Here is a 15,410-nt window from a genome sequence, read left to right on the forward strand (position 1 = left end):
TGGTAAGTTTTCAGTATATGTTTTTCTAAAGTTCTATCATTTAATAAAAAGTCCTATAGAAATCCAGTGGGTTTAGGAGGCAAATACAGGATGGTGCTCGTAATCATACCTCATGCTAAGCATTTTCCTCTCCTTAGTTACGATGTAATCACAGTTGTTTCCTGAGAAAGAATAATGATTTGAATGAAATTAGCAAGAGAACAAATTGCCAATTTTAAAATGAAAGATATTAAATACTTCTGGATCCTTACAGGATTCCTCTTAGGGCATCTAGCAAATCTGGATTTCAGCATCTTTTGCTTGACTTAAGAAAAAAATATATATAGTCAAATTGAAATTATACAGCTGTCAGCAAGCCAGACAGTTCACACTAGACAAGAAAAATTGCCTTTCTAATACTAGTGTAATTAGGCCATAATACATGCACATAGAGGGTTCTGTGAATTCTTTTCTCCAGTAGAAAATGCTGCCATCTTTCTTTGTCTAAAAGTGAACCAGGTATTTTTTTTTTAACAGAACACATCAAAGCCAGCAGTTAGCGGTATCTTCTCAGTGTAGCTTTTCCACTTCATCAAAATATAATTTGTGTCCAAAAATTGTTAATTTTATTTATCCTACTTTCATAAGATACTAGCTTTCAAAAAAGTAAAGCCAAATACCTTAAAGCAGATTGTTCTTAAAATAAAACATGAAACAGAGCTCTTCAATTTAATTTAAAAGGTATACAATCCCTGATTATGTCCTTTTTATTCTGGGACTTAAGAGGAAAATTTTATACATTGCTCCTTAAATATACTTAGTACAATTGCTAAATGAACTTTCTTTTAAATCACTTAGAAGGATGGATATTTGCTGTGTTGGTATCATTTCCAGCCATCTCAAACTTTGCTGAGGATATCATATATAATCCTGAAACATGATTTAAAAAAAAAAACAAACTTCTCCATTTCAATTTAACTTTTGTTGCCAGGGATTTAGCTCAGTGGTTTTGCCGCCTGCTGCGCAAGAGCAAGGACCAGAGTTCAATCCCCAGTACCAAAACAACAACAACAAAAATTTAACTTCTGTTGTTGCTTTAGAAGAAATTTAATATTTTTCTGTTTGAGATTAAAATCAGGTTATTACTAATGTCTGTGGAGTCCTTTGCCCTGATCTTAGTGAGATAAATATGCAGAAGAAATGATGGAAACAGGTTTTCTTATGCTATTTTTGCATAACAGAATGGGAAAAGAAAAATACGTTTCTCAAAAATAGATTGTTAGGGGCCAGGGATTTAGCTCAGTGGTTTTGCCACCTGCTGCGCAAGCGCAAGGACCCGAGTTCGATCCCTTGTACAAAAAAAAAAAATAAAAGACTGTCAGAATCACATACAAAAGTAGAGAATTTGGGAAAAAGAACAGCTCAGATTAAAATATTATTTTAAACTGGTAACATGTGCCTGTAACCTCTGCACTCTGGGAGGCTAAGGCAGCAATATTTAAGTTTGAGCCTCGCATGAGCAATTTAGCAAGACCCTGTCTCAGAATTGGGGGTAGGGGGGAATATAGCTCAGTGGGAAAACCCTGGGTTCAATTCCCACTTCCATAAGAAAAAAACTATTATTTAAAGATAATATTCATTCCATTACTCCACATTTTTGTTTTAAAATTATGCTTTTAAAAAATTATGCTTTTAATGTGATTACATAATGCTTCATACATAGGTCAACAAATAATATATTTACTTAAGAATTTATTCTTGTTCGTTTGTGTGGGAGGTGCTGGAGATTGAACCCAAGACCTCACACATGCTAGACAAGCACTCTACTCTGAGCTGTATCCTCAGCTAATTCATTTGTTACACATTTTCTGATGCTTTCACTATAAGCTCTCTGCTTGTAAGCATAATAGCTAAAGTGGAGGGCGCATTTGTGTTTTTACAAAACCTATGCTTATTCTGAAAGGTTATATGATTATTGTAAAACCGCCTTGATATAATCCGTAGACATTTAAAGTAGGTTTACACTATTTAAACCTGTAGGCATTTAAAACAGTTTTGTTCTTTTATGCAAAATACTTATACAGTAAATTTTTTCATGGAGTTATGGTTAGTTAGTCTTCTGTCTGCTAAAGAAATAAAAGTTTTAACTTTAAGCTTTGGAGATTTGTTTGGCCTAGAAAAAAAAAAGTATGCTTTCTAAAGCCTCAGTATGTGTATCTTGTGGGAAAATGAGCAGAACTTTTGCTTTTGAGGTATGTATATGTCCTTTTTTTTCCAGTGTGTTTTGGAGACCAAATGTAGGATCACCACATATGCTAGGCAAGTACTTTACTACTGAGCTGAACTGTCTGAATATATTTTTCTGTTGTGAGACTGAAAAATATTGACATGCCTCTTTCCTTTTCCTCTTTTTGCTTTCCTTCAGTGTGGCTGTCACCAGGTCCAGAGATGTGCCTTCCTTTGGACCTCCCATCCCAAAAGGGGTCACTTTCCCCAAGTCAAATGTGTTCAGGGACTTTCTTTTGGCCAAAGTGATTAATGCAGAAAATGCTGCTCATAAATCAGAAAAATTCCGGGCCATGGCAACGCGGACTCGCCAGGAATACCTGAAAGATCTAGCAGAAAAGAATGTCACCAACACCCCTATTGACCCTTCAGGCAAGTTCCCATTCATCTCACTGGCCTCCAAGAAGAAGGAAAAGTCTAAGCCATATCCAGGAGCTGAGCTTAGCAGCATGGGAGCCATCGTGTGGGCAGTCCGCGCCAAAGACTACAACACAGCTATGGAGATAGACTGCCTTCTGGGTGTCTCCAATGAGTTCATTGTCCTCATTGAACAGGAAACAAAGAGCGTGGTTTTCAATTGTTCCTGCAGAGATGTTATAGGTTGGACTTCAACTGATACCAGCCTCAAAATCTTCTATGAGCGGGGAGAGTGTGTTTCGGTGGAGAGTTTCATTAGCAGTGAGGATATCAAAGAAATTGTCAAAAGGTTGCAGGTGAGTCTTTTCCTTCCACACATTCACATGCAGTTTCTCTTTCATGAAGTTTTCAGTGCAGACAAGAGCCCAGTTACTAAAGCTTGTACTATTTTATTAGCCCCTCTGGAAACTCCTTGGTGATATAAAGCAACACGGTTTATCTCAGCTTTGTGTTTTCCAACATTTACTTAGAAACATAGCAGAACAAGTGGGGAAGGACTCATTTTCTGTGCATTTGTATTAGAAACTCATTTGAATCTGACCTGATCCCACTGCCTTGGTGACTGACGTTTGCAGCCCAGTCGATCTGGTGTTGTTGAAAAGAGTTGTCTGATTGAGTATCTGTTCGCTTGACTTTTTTAAGGGCAAATGGAATAGTAGAATATTTTTCTCTTTGCTGCCAGCTCCTTGTAGGTCTCCATTAGAGGTTTCCCTTTAGCTCCTGGGAAGCCATTGAGCTCCTTAGATACAATAAATATGTACCTTCTGGCCTAATGAATAGAAACTAGTGAAGGAGAAATAACTGGCATGCGCTTCAGCTGGCAGTATTCAAAAAGAACCCTGCTTGTAAAGGTTTTCTCCTTCCATGTCCATCGCTTAATACCTTTTAGCATTAAACCCCAGTACTTTTGATTTCCTTGTCCAGTTTGTTTCAAAAGGTTGTGAATCGGTGGAAATGACTCTGCGAAGAAATGGGCTAGGACAACTTGGATTCCATGTCAACTACGAGGGCATTGTAGCAGATGTGGAGCCCTATGGCTATGCCTGGCAGGCAGGGCTAAGGCAGGGCAGCCGCCTGGTGGAGATCTGCAAGGTGGCTGTGGCCACCCTGAGCCATGAGCAGATGATCGATCTCCTGAGGACATCTGTCACAGTGAAAGTTGTTATCATCCCCCCCCATGACGACTGCACTCCACGGAGGTAGGTTTGAGTTGACAGCTACACCTGAGGCAGGGTTTGTGTACCATGCAGAACATCTCCTGGTGGGTAGGGAAGCAGGAATTGTGAAAAGTAGATTATGTATGCTCAGAGTTCCTTCCAAAAAGTGAAAAGTCCAACTCAGGATGCAGCTGCCTTTCAGCATGTGGCAGCAGCAGCTAGAAAGAATGACTAACTGGGGCCAGTCCTAAGATTTACATTGCTGGATTTATAAGTTGCTGCCACAGATAGAGAGGTCTAGTAAATCTGTTTTAAGCATGCTGTACCAATAGCCAAGAAACATTGAAACCTTAACATTAAAAGATATTCAGCATTTCAAACTGTCAGGGTTTTGTTTCGTTTGTATTCTATGACACTCATATTTCCCATTTTTACCCCATTCTGTCCAAAACTCAGTACTGCTTTGAGCCCTGCTATCTGAGCTTAGACAGCGAGTGGTACGTGACTTAGAGGCTTCTTCCTGACTGCATGTGCATGTGCTGCATTGGCTTCAGATGAGCTAATCTTGCTCCTGGTGCTTTAGCAGCTTGGTCTCCCACCTTCTCTCAAAGGGAAGGCCCAGGAGCTCCTGCCTGCCCAGCTCTGCCAAGCCAGCAGCACTGCTGAAAATTTAATTTCTCTGTCTCTAGGGAGTTCAAATTTAATGAACTATTTTTTTTTCTCCTTTAGGTTTGCACAGGCTACTTTTGCCGTTTTTTAAAAAATATATTATGTAGCCATTATTTGCCAAGAATTTATCTTAATCTTTGGCAATTGATTTTTAGGCCTTCTAAAGCCAAGACAAAGTTCTTTATCCTGTTTTTCGCCCCCAAAATGAACAGTCCTGTGCCTGAGCTCTGATTTTTGATTATCAAATGGTAGGATGTAAATGATTGCATTGGGGTATTTGTGTCCTTTAAAAGGTAAGGAACAATGACAACTGAAATGTATTTCACTTATAACCCAACTATGTTTGCAATATTAACTTTCTAATACTGTTCATCTCTTCAGTGATCCAGGGATTGTGTACCTAAGTCACAATATAGTGAAATCCTTTACACTGAAAGTTTTAAATACTTTCTTTTGCATGACTGGGTTTCCCAAGAAGCCAAAATATATGTGCATAACTTTTTATTTCAGCTATTTTTTGATGGGAAGATGTTCTAAACCTATCCTACACACATGCCCTGTTTTAACCATGTGTGATGAAGCTTGTTCACCTTTTCTGGTTTCCTGAAGTATATCATCATCTATATTAAGTATCCTGACATCCTGGGATTCAGATATCACTCATAGGGTCTCAGGGAGCCAATGGGGCTCTTTCTTAGAACAGTCTCTAGGTACTGGATAAAGAAAATGTGTGTGTTTTTTTCAAATGGAGTACTACTCAGCCATAAAAAATGAGACATTAGAGACATAGCTAAATGGATGCACATTGAGGCGATACTCTTAAGTGAAATAAATAGGACACACGTAAGTACAGAATAGTTTCTCTAGTGTGAGAAACTGAAAGTGTAAATGAGGACTAAAAGATATAATATAATGTGAAATGGGAAGAAAAGGGGCAAAGGGGAAGTGGGAGGGGTAGGGGAAAGGAAAGAAGGGAATGGAATTAATATGAGAAAATGGAAAAATGGAAACAAAGTCTTTGTAAATAGGGAGGGGTGGAGGGGTTGAAAGGAGGGCAGAGGAATGGGGAAAAATAAGAACCAAGAGAGATTATGTAAAGGTGCAGATTTCCAATGATGAATGTCATTATATTGTATACCTAAAATGTACCAATAAAATTTAAAAAAAAAGAAACAGTCTCTGGGTGCTCTGCAACCTCCTACTTGTCACCTGCCCACTGTACCTTGGTCTCTTTAGACAGACATTTATGAACAGGAGAAAAGAATCAAGCTTGGTGAATTGCCAACCTTGACTACACACAATTAAGAGTTATAGAAGGTTGGGGCCGGGGATGTAGCTCAGTGGTTTTGCCACCTGCTTTGCAAGTACAAGGTCCTGAGTTCCATCCCGGGTAGAGAAAGAGAGAGAGAAGAAGAAGGAAGGAAGGAAAGAAGGAAAAAGAGGGTATAGGGAACAGGGGAAGGGGACGTTACCAGAACCTCTGCAGTGAGTCCTAGTCTCCTGCAAGGCAGCACACGGCGAATTACAGGAAAGGTAGACAAATGAGACTGAGAAGATGAGCTTTGGGTCTGATCAGTGCTGCTCTGAGCGGCAAAGACAGGAAGTCCTAGCTTGCAGCAGCTTTTATTTAGTACATCAGGAGAAACAAATGTAACAAATGAATATGTAGATTTCAGTATCACATTGGGATGAACAAGGTGTAACAAAAGACTGGGTGGGGCGGCGGAAATCTAAGAACAATGAGGAACCATGCAGATGAAGATTTAGTTCCTCCCAGGAACTACACAGATGAAGATTTGGTTCCTCCCAGGGTGTCTCTTGCAGGTGTGGTCTTGTCCTGGAGCATCACAGCATCATGGGATCATTGCGCTCTCCCTTGTGACCTGAGGCCAAAATGGAAGTATGTCTTGGAGTGTTATAGCTGGCCTGTAGGCAGGAGAACTAGGCCTACTCAAATGATTTTTCCCTAGAATTATGTAGCATTGCTCACAACAAGAGGGAAAGAAGGAAAGAAGGGAAAGAAAGAAAGAAAGAAAAAGAGTTATAGACACTTGCTAAATGAAGACTTGTCTTTTCAAAAATGAAGCCCATAGACCTTGAGATACCATTTTATCTGCTCTAAGGAGGTCTGTCCATTACTTCTAGGTTCCCAAATCTGTGTGGGCAACAGAGAGAGAAATAGATTGGTCTGCTTGTGGACAGAATGGGGCAACATTACTGATGCTGAAATTGTATATAGTTATTAGGCGACATTTATCATTCTGATGTATTGGTAAAAAATAATGTTTAGTGAGTATTTTATCATAATCTACCAAGTGCTTTGAGGTAATGGTATGAGGGAATTATATTGTTTTAAAGGAAACAGACTCAGAAAGATTAGTAACTTCTAAGTTCAGCTGACAAAATTAGAGTCCAGCCCTTGTTCCTGCTGTTTTGTATGCTCACACAGACCCGTGTCTTTACACACTAGAGTGACCTGGTAAATTGCTTGGGAGGGAGGGCTAAATTTGTAGTATTACTGATTTCCATAGTGTTAATATTCCCCATATGGCCAATTTCAAACTATGGCAGAGTTAGGGTGGACAGGACATCTCCTGCAAGCCACTATAGGAGACTCCAGGACACACTGGGTGAATGAGCCACATGCCTTCCTCTCCCACGATGGTACTTGTCATTCCCTCACAGCCACCCAGCTCCCAGCATGTATTGTCAGGGTGCTGGGATGGGAGGGTGGGTGAGGGGTCAGTACTGGACATGAGCCCACTGCCACGGCCTTCCTCTGCCCCTTTCAGTGTGATTTTTATCCCAAGAGCCACTGTCACACCTCCTGGGCAGGTGGGACATGATGCCTTTGGAAGACTGAAACTACCTTCCCCCCTTAGAAATGACTTCAGAGGAAAACGTTGAAACATTAACACCTTGTTACAGTTTTCAACAAAATAAGATAATGCTCTTCTGTCATTCTTCCTTCTCCTCCACACTTCACACTCCCACTGCTGTTTTCCTAGCAGCTAATTACTCTGTTCTTTGACTAGTCACTCTCCTCTTTGTCAGCCATTTCTTTTACCAGTAGCTCCACCGGAGACAGAGCAGCCATTCTCCAGGACCCCAAGAGGTCACAGGTCCCTAAGTTTCTAGGTTCACATGGGAAGGTTATTCATTTTGAAAGGACAGCTTTTTCAGTTATATAAAATAGGGCTCTTTTCTTTGTTGTAAAGTAAGCAGTTACTTCCAAATGCCAATTTTTTTTTTTTTTTGGTACCGGGGATCGAACTTGGGTCCTTGCACTTGCGCAGCAGGTGGCGAAACCACTGAACTAAATCCCCGACCCCAAATGCAAAATTTTTAAGAAAAGGGCCAGAGAAAGTAAAGTCACATTTCTGAGGTCCTCCTATGTCCTAGACATTGAAAAAAAAAATTCTCATGGCAGCTTTATGTCCATTAAAATGATGAAGAAAATGAGGCTTGCAGGAAGCAGTAGATGCCCCCAGAGTGAGCAGACAAGCAGGAAGGACAGTGCCATGTAGGTGGTCCTGGGTCTTTATCCAGAAGACCCTGACAGAGCAGAATTGAGAAGCTCTCCCCTGCCTCCAGACACTTCTGGGTCTTGAAAGTCATCCTGTTGACAGGAAAAATGCTTGGCAAGCAGATTGAGTTGTCCTGAATGGTATTGCATGGGAGTGGCAAACCTGCATTCTCTGAGACCCACTAGCCTATAGATTTTGAGGGGTTTTTGTTTTTTGGAGTTTTTTTAGTACATGTTTCCAGTACATAATGATAACATTCATTGTGTCGAGTTGGTATGTGTCCCCTTCCCCTCCTCTCCATTACCATTCCATCTTTCATGAAAGCAATCATGGGCTACTCAGCAGCTAAAAAACAAGTTAATAAAAAGACCAAATTATTTTTTTAATGGTGATGATTTGGAAATCAAAGAACCTTTTAAATAAGAACAGATCATAAAGTTTTCTTTGATTGAAAATGCCAAAGCATATCAGTATTAAAATTCATCTGGCTCAAATCACATTTGTCAGATGAAGAACTTTGGGTTGAAATAAGTTGCATATTTTTTCTGAGCCAAAGTCACATGGCGTCTAGGGACCAAGCTATCCTTAAGATTTCAGTGTTGAGATGTTCTGTTCAGTATATATACCATTCAACCATTTCTCCAGGTTTCATAGTGTAGTGAGAAATCAGAAATGAAAAGAGAATAAAATGACTGAAAAAGAGAAGATGAAATGGCCTTTCAGTTAATTTATGGTTTTAGTGTGTCACCATTTGTCGTTACCTTTACATTGAAATTTTAATTCTCATTGACCACACTTCGGTTGGGTTTATAAAAGTTATTGAATTTTCCTTTTTGTCATACACTAGTCCTGAGTGAGATATGGTAGTCAGTATAGGTGAAGGATGTCTGAAGAGTTGAATGTTGTTCTTAGGGACTCAATTAGGACTAACCGGCAGGTAGAACAGGTTCTGTGGATTTAAAACTCAGTTCTTCCACCCTACTGGCTGTGTAAACTGGGTCAAGTTAATCTCTCCAGGCCTCCACTTTCTCATCTGCATAGTGGAGGTAAGGATAGTATCCACTTCATAGAGTTGGTGTGATGTGGCTAGATTGTGCCTAGCCCATAATAAGTTATCTTAATAAGCTGTGTGACAGTTACTTTTAAAAAAATATTTTGTGGTACTAGGGATTCTTTAACAATAAATTTTATTTCAAATGACATAATGAAAATCCTTTCTTGAACATTTAATGGATGGCATTAAAAGCCAGCCCTTATCTTTTTCTTCAGTGCACAGTCCTCTTCTTGGTTCCGTATATCATCCTCATGTTTTGCAGAGATAAGAGACCAGGAAGCCAGTGGGTGGTTACTCTTGACCATCGGAAATGGTGGGTAGCTGAGTTTTAGCTCAGTGTGAAATGTATTCAGATTTAGAAGAACATAAAATATTTATTATAATAATACTGAAAAATTAAGATAAAATTTTGGATATACTGGATTAAATAAAATGTATGAAGTTAATTTCACCAGTTTTGCTTTGCGTTCTAATGTGACTACTAGAAATTTTAAAATCACATGTGGCACATACATGTGGCTCGTATTCCACCTGTCTTGTTTCAGACTCTTTCTACATTATCTCTAAAGTACTACATGAAGGATAGTTTGACAAATGCTCTGTTAACACCTTCTTTCCAAATCTTTTCCTGTGTTTCCTAGTCCTTGAGATTCCTTTAAGAAAGGAAATCATTTTTCCACTTAGTGATGAAATTTAAATCACCAATTGAGCAGATATTTTAGGGGGAGTCAAATTTGTCAGTGAAGTTAATAACAGATCGTACTTTCCCTTAATATTTGGGTATAAAGAATGGAAAGTGGGCTCCAGGTTTTCTGAGAGTTGGAATTTTAGATGATGGTACAAAATGAGGCTAAAGCAACAAGATATTTGTACCTACCAGTAAGTTTACTCAGGCTACTACCTGGGGACAGCCCCGCTATGGGAAATTTCTTTTTTTTTTTTTTTTAAATAAAGTCTGATTTCAGAGTATGCTTTGTTCTCTAAAGATTTGATAACTGCAATATTTCTGTAATTGAGTTTTCCCCTTTCCTAAGCTAAATTTGGCTCTCAGTGTAGATTTTAAGATTTCTTCCAACTTAATTTCTTGATTCTTGCAATCCTGAAAAATTGAAAACTACACCCTTTCTTAGTTAGGTCCTCAGTTGTAATATACAGTGAAGGACATGGAAAAATGGCTTGTTTTCTTCAAGGCCACATGCTTAGTTGTCTGCTCCTTTGCCCAGCTGTCCATCGCGCCACCAGTCTCCTAGGGTAGCCATGGTCTGGTTAGCTTTTAGAGTATTTCAGTCTCAACAGTTGGGACTGAGTAAAGGAAAAGACTAATGTTACAGTTCCTCAAGTTTTGTTTTTTGAAAGGAAAATTATTACAGAGCCCAAAGATTAAACGAGGGTTAGAAACAAAGGAAGAAGTTTTGGATCCACCTAGTGTGGTTTTCTCAGCAAGAAAAGGCAGTATTAATTGTTTTTCTCCCTGTGCCTTCCCCCTAATAGGAGTTGCTCAGAAACCTACCGCATGCCAGTGATGGAGTACAAAATGAATGAAGGCGTTTCATATGAATTCAAGTTTCCCTTCCGAAACAATAACAAATGGCAGCGAAATGCCAATAAGGGGCCTCATGCACCTCAAGTTCCAGCCCAGGTGCAGAGTCCCATGACCTCCCGATTGAATGCTGGGAAGGGAGATGGGAAGATGCCTCCTCCAGAAAGAGCCAACATTCCTCGAAGCATCTCCAGTGATGGGCGGCCACTAGAAAGGCGGTGAGTGTTCCTCCAAAGGTGGTTTGTTGCAAGTGTCTTAAATAACACCAGACCCATAAACACTAGCTTTAGGCCTTCTAGTATGGTACTAGAAATCAAGAATGAAGCCAAGATGCAAGCAGGAGTGGCTTTCAAAATATAATAGCATACCAAAACAAGGGCATCCCAGCTACACTTTGGTCCTGGGCAGCTGTATTTGTGGTTTGCTGCTTAATTTCTATGGGATGATTATCAGAAAGCATCACCTTACCCTAAGCAGCTATGTGGATTATAATGTAGGTAACTGTTCAAAGTGCCAGTGACTGTATTATCATTTTTATCAGTCTTCATAGTTTGGGAGCAAGTAGTACAACAGGTATAATAGAATGCAGGCTTTTAGTTTGATATCTGTATTTCTGTCATTTTATGATAAAGAATTCTGAGACAAAATACTGAAACTGCACAAACATTTTTTACTGCTTTATAAGTGGAAGAAAATAATGGGGAGAAGGTATCACACAGGGATAGGTTAAAACATTCAACCTTGACTTATATATGCAAAAGGAAAAGAGACTAAGTAATTCCAGAATGTAAGGACCCAAAGGTTGTCATTTAGTTGAAAGTCATCTTAGATTCCCTTACAAGAAGTAACTGGCTAACTGTGCCCATGTATTCTCCAGCACTTTTTGCCTGGAATTAATTAAGTACTTTCAAAATGTGAATAATAATTGACTATTAAATTTTAAATAATTGCTCTGTAAATTTAGTTACCTCAAGTTATATATTTCAACAAAAGACAGTCTGATTAATCTGCTTGTCACTTGCTAGAAGCAGCCAGTTTCTGTCTATCCACTGTCCTTTTTCCATCACTTGTGCTTATCTTGATTATGTCTTATGTATTCTTTGTGTGTGTGAAAACCCTTAGAGCTGGGGAGAAGTGAGAAGTCTGTATTCCAGGAACTGTGTAAGGTGGAAGAGAGCCCCTGTTGAAGCCGGAACGTGATCGTAGTTCATGTGAACAGCCAGAACCAAGCTTGGCAAAAACAGGATGTCAAGGACAATGTCCCTAGACATGTGAATAGTCATCAGTCCACTTGGGGAGCATAAAGCTGGAAGCTGAGAAGCCATACCATGAAGTTTGGGGTTTTTTTGTTTTGTTTTTCTTTTCTTTTTTAATCATAGTCTAGCATTTGAGCTATTCCATAAAACATTGTCACTTAACCATTTGGAAACACTAGGATGCCACATAGAAATTATAAACACACACAAAGTTATCTAAAATTCATTTAATCTTGGAGATTTGTTTACAGAGTTTTGCTTTTATCACAGTAAAAGATTCTTCACCCAGAGTAGATCCATTCCCTGCTGGACACTTCTTGGTTGCATTATTTTTTAGAAGAAGAGCGTCTAAGAACACTCTGAATTAATTCTTTGTTCTAGACATCCCAAACTTGGCTCTTTTTGAGGTGTGTGTTAACTTTAATTCATGATTTGGCCTACGTTTTGAAAGATGAACCTAGGAAGCCATTGTTTAAAGGAAGAACTTTTTTTCTCCCTGTCAATGCTATTTTCCTCCTCTGCAGAATATTCTGGAGGCTTTCACAAGTAAAACTGAGTCATTTTCTTTACGCAGTATTCCATATAAGGTAGTAGAATGTATTTTGATTCCATGTTGAATTTAATTTATGCAACCGAAGCTAAAGGTTGTTGTTGAACAAAAGTTCAGCACGCTGACCTCCAAAAGTGAAAATAATTTTTGTGGCAAATTGTTACCTTACAATGCAAGCAGCTTTCAGGAGTAGAGAACACATGACTTCCCCCAATATGAGCTTTTTGAGTTCCAGAAGTGATTCCTATTTGTGGTGTGCTTTTGTCTGCCCTTCATCTTCACTCCACCTTCAGGAAAGGCATCTCAGGAAGTCCTCATCCTGAGGCCATGAGAGTAATCCATGACTCTTCAGCTGTCGAGATGGAAGTGGCAGATGTAAGGCTACTGTAGGTTTGGGGGGATATTTAACCACTACTCACTGCCCCTCAGTCATGTTACTTCCAGGTAGTCTTTGAGTCCATTAAGATTTTACATTTTAGGATGGGGAGTTTAGAGATAACCTATGAGATCTCAGCCCTGTGTTTTTAGGATATTAGCATTGTTTGAATCATCTTCATTTTGAAGTGCATGATAATTAGTCTTATTTTGTGAAAGTTAGAGTTCAGTTTCCTACTTTTAGTAACATGCCTTTTCTTCTTTAAGGTATAAAGAGAAGAAGGTGCTGTGATTTCAGGAAGATATGGACATAGAATGGACCTGTGACATTCATTAGGAATGTTCTGAGTCCTTCATGAATCCCTAGGTTTATGATTCTTCCTGAAATGTAGTAAAGCGTAACTGAAAAGTTTAAGCATTCCCTTATAGTCTGAGACAAAACACCTCACCTGAGATGTGGAAGTGAGCCCCCTGCCTGGGGGATACCATGTCCTTTTGATTCTCCCCTGTATCCTAGCCCTGCTCTGTGCCACTTACACTTTTACCTGGGACATTTATGAAGTATGATGTGAACCTTTTAGGTGAATCATCAGTAGTTATAACAAAAGCCACAAATCTGCCATATTGAATCTTCCCTTGCAGTTGTTTCCTTCCATTCATTTTTCTCCCAGAAAGTCATGTTTAACTATAGAGAAACCACTGTGCTTAAGCATAAAGTAGCAGCTGTTTCAAGTCTCTTGTGTCTGTGCAGCACAAGCCTGCTTGCTTTGTTCACCTTGGCTGGGTTCAGCACAGTCCATTTTGGATGAAAATGTTTATTACTGCTTGTAGAAGCATAGTTTTTCTTCATTGTATGTACAATCTCAGAACTGAAGGTCACTAGGAATATTTTTTTAAATTTGTAAAATAGGTTATTTTCTCTTAATACCAAGATCAGTTTTTTGACATAAGAAATGATTTTTTTGTTTCCAGCACAGCTGTGCATTAAGTACTTGATTATACTAGTTTGAATTTTATTGCATAACTCAAAATCTCTGAAATCCAGGAGTATTTATTTGTACTGGTAGAAGTCTCTGTGGGAAGGAAGGTAGATTGTGGTGTCTATTTGGGTTGGTTGTAAGGAAGAGAAAGGGTCCTGGAGACCATTTAGCACACACAGGCGAACTCTGAACAAAGGCCAGCATGGCATGCTGAATTTCACCTTCTAGTTCTATCATTTCTGTTTGTGTAATAGGATAAGAGAATAAATTTATTTTGTTTCTTCCAGTCTTTAAAATCTTAGCATGCCTAAGAACCACTTGGCTTCTTACCAAAAGATTTGGTTGTGACATTTCCCAAAATGTTTTTGAATATTAGTGGAGGGCAGTACTAATAAAAGATTAATATTTGTGACAGACTAATCAATTCTTACATATATACATGTTGCTCAAATTTTAGACTTTATTTTACCAGTTCTTACACCTTGGCAAAGGGAGCTGGGTATTTGAGTATTTGTTATGCTTTTTGACCCAGGTTTACAGGATCAGCTCTAACCCTCTGCTCTGCCTCAGAGCTTGCCGTGCTTCTCTGTTGCCTTACGGATGAAGTCAGTTTCCTCAGCTAACCGTACAAGGGTTCACCCAGCAGTCCCTACTCGCCTTCCAGTCATGGTCTTCATCAGTCTCCCACGTGTGCCCAGTGCTCGAGCCTGACATGCCACTGTGGGTGGTGACATAAACCTTTCACATTCTTGTGTTCTTAGTAACCTGACTTTAGTGAATGTCCTTGGTCTTGTACAAGCTAAATCTCCAATGCATTTCCTTCATGAAGCTTTCTTTTCCCTAGTTTTCCTAACTAGATCTTACTGATACTGGCTGAGACCCTCTACACTCTTATTTGTGCTAACCTCTCATAGCTATCTGTGTTTTACCTGAAAATTATAGGTGACTGTTACTGAGTTCATATTTTCTGCCAAGCTCTATTCAAAGTCCTTTGTGTGAGTTTTCTCAGTTCATCCTCCCAACAGCCCTGTTGGTTGTTGTTTGTCCTGTTTATTATAAGGGTGCCTGGTGATTGAGAAATGAAATAATTTGTGCAAGGTCGGAGCTACAGTTAGTGGTAGAACTGAAAATAGCATGAGGCCTTCTGACTCCAGAGCGCCCATCTCAGTCAGAATGCTTTACACACAGAGGACCCTAACTAAACATGAGCAGAATGAACATGTGAGGGGTGTCCAGTTAGACTTGCAAACAGGATCAGCTTCTTGGGCCTGGAATTGATGCAGTGGTACAGACACTCATGTTTGCCTTAATGCTCTGCAGTCATCTGAGATTTGGAGTACTGTTTGCACATTTTCCTCATGTTCTGAGTCCCACAAATTAAGTAGCTGGTCCTGTTTGCAATCATTTTTATTTTCTGTCCTTCACAATCACCCTTAGATATAAAACTGACTCATCTCAAGAGACACCCATGACATGCCAGGCTGTGAACTTCTCACAGCTTGCCAGCAGCTGTGAAGTGATGATCCATTTATTTTGATGTGGTAAATGCCTCATTGTCCCAGTTGCACTAGAGAGTTCTTCCTTGTTGTAAATGGACGATGTCATAGAAGGTTCCTCATT

At 39.4% G+C, this 15,410-nt stretch overlaps 1 protein-coding gene across 20 annotated transcripts in view; it reads left to right on the top strand.

The window, feature by feature from the left end:
• Positions 1–15,410, top strand: part of Sipa1l1 (signal induced proliferation associated 1 like 1) — a 383,338-nt gene that overhangs the window by 314,880 nt on the left and 53,048 nt on the right. For all 20 annotated transcript variants that reach the window (XM_087195342.1, XM_013067449.3, XM_087195344.1 and 17 more), the window contains 3 exons: positions 2,405–2,978; positions 3,607–3,881; positions 10,581–10,847. In XM_087195342.1, the coding sequence (XP_087051468.1) occupies positions 2,405–2,978; positions 3,607–3,881; positions 10,581–10,847 (1,116 nt within the window). The remainder of the gene's footprint in view (positions 1–2,404; positions 2,979–3,606; positions 3,882–10,580; positions 10,848–15,410) is intronic.

The sequence above is a fragment of the Heterocephalus glaber genome, unplaced genomic scaffold, assembly GCF_053883595.1.
Source record: "Heterocephalus glaber isolate CG9 unplaced genomic scaffold, H.glaber_assembly_v1.0 deba00001608, whole genome shotgun sequence".
Lineage (NCBI taxonomy): Eukaryota > Metazoa > Chordata > Mammalia > Rodentia > Bathyergidae > Heterocephalus > Heterocephalus glaber.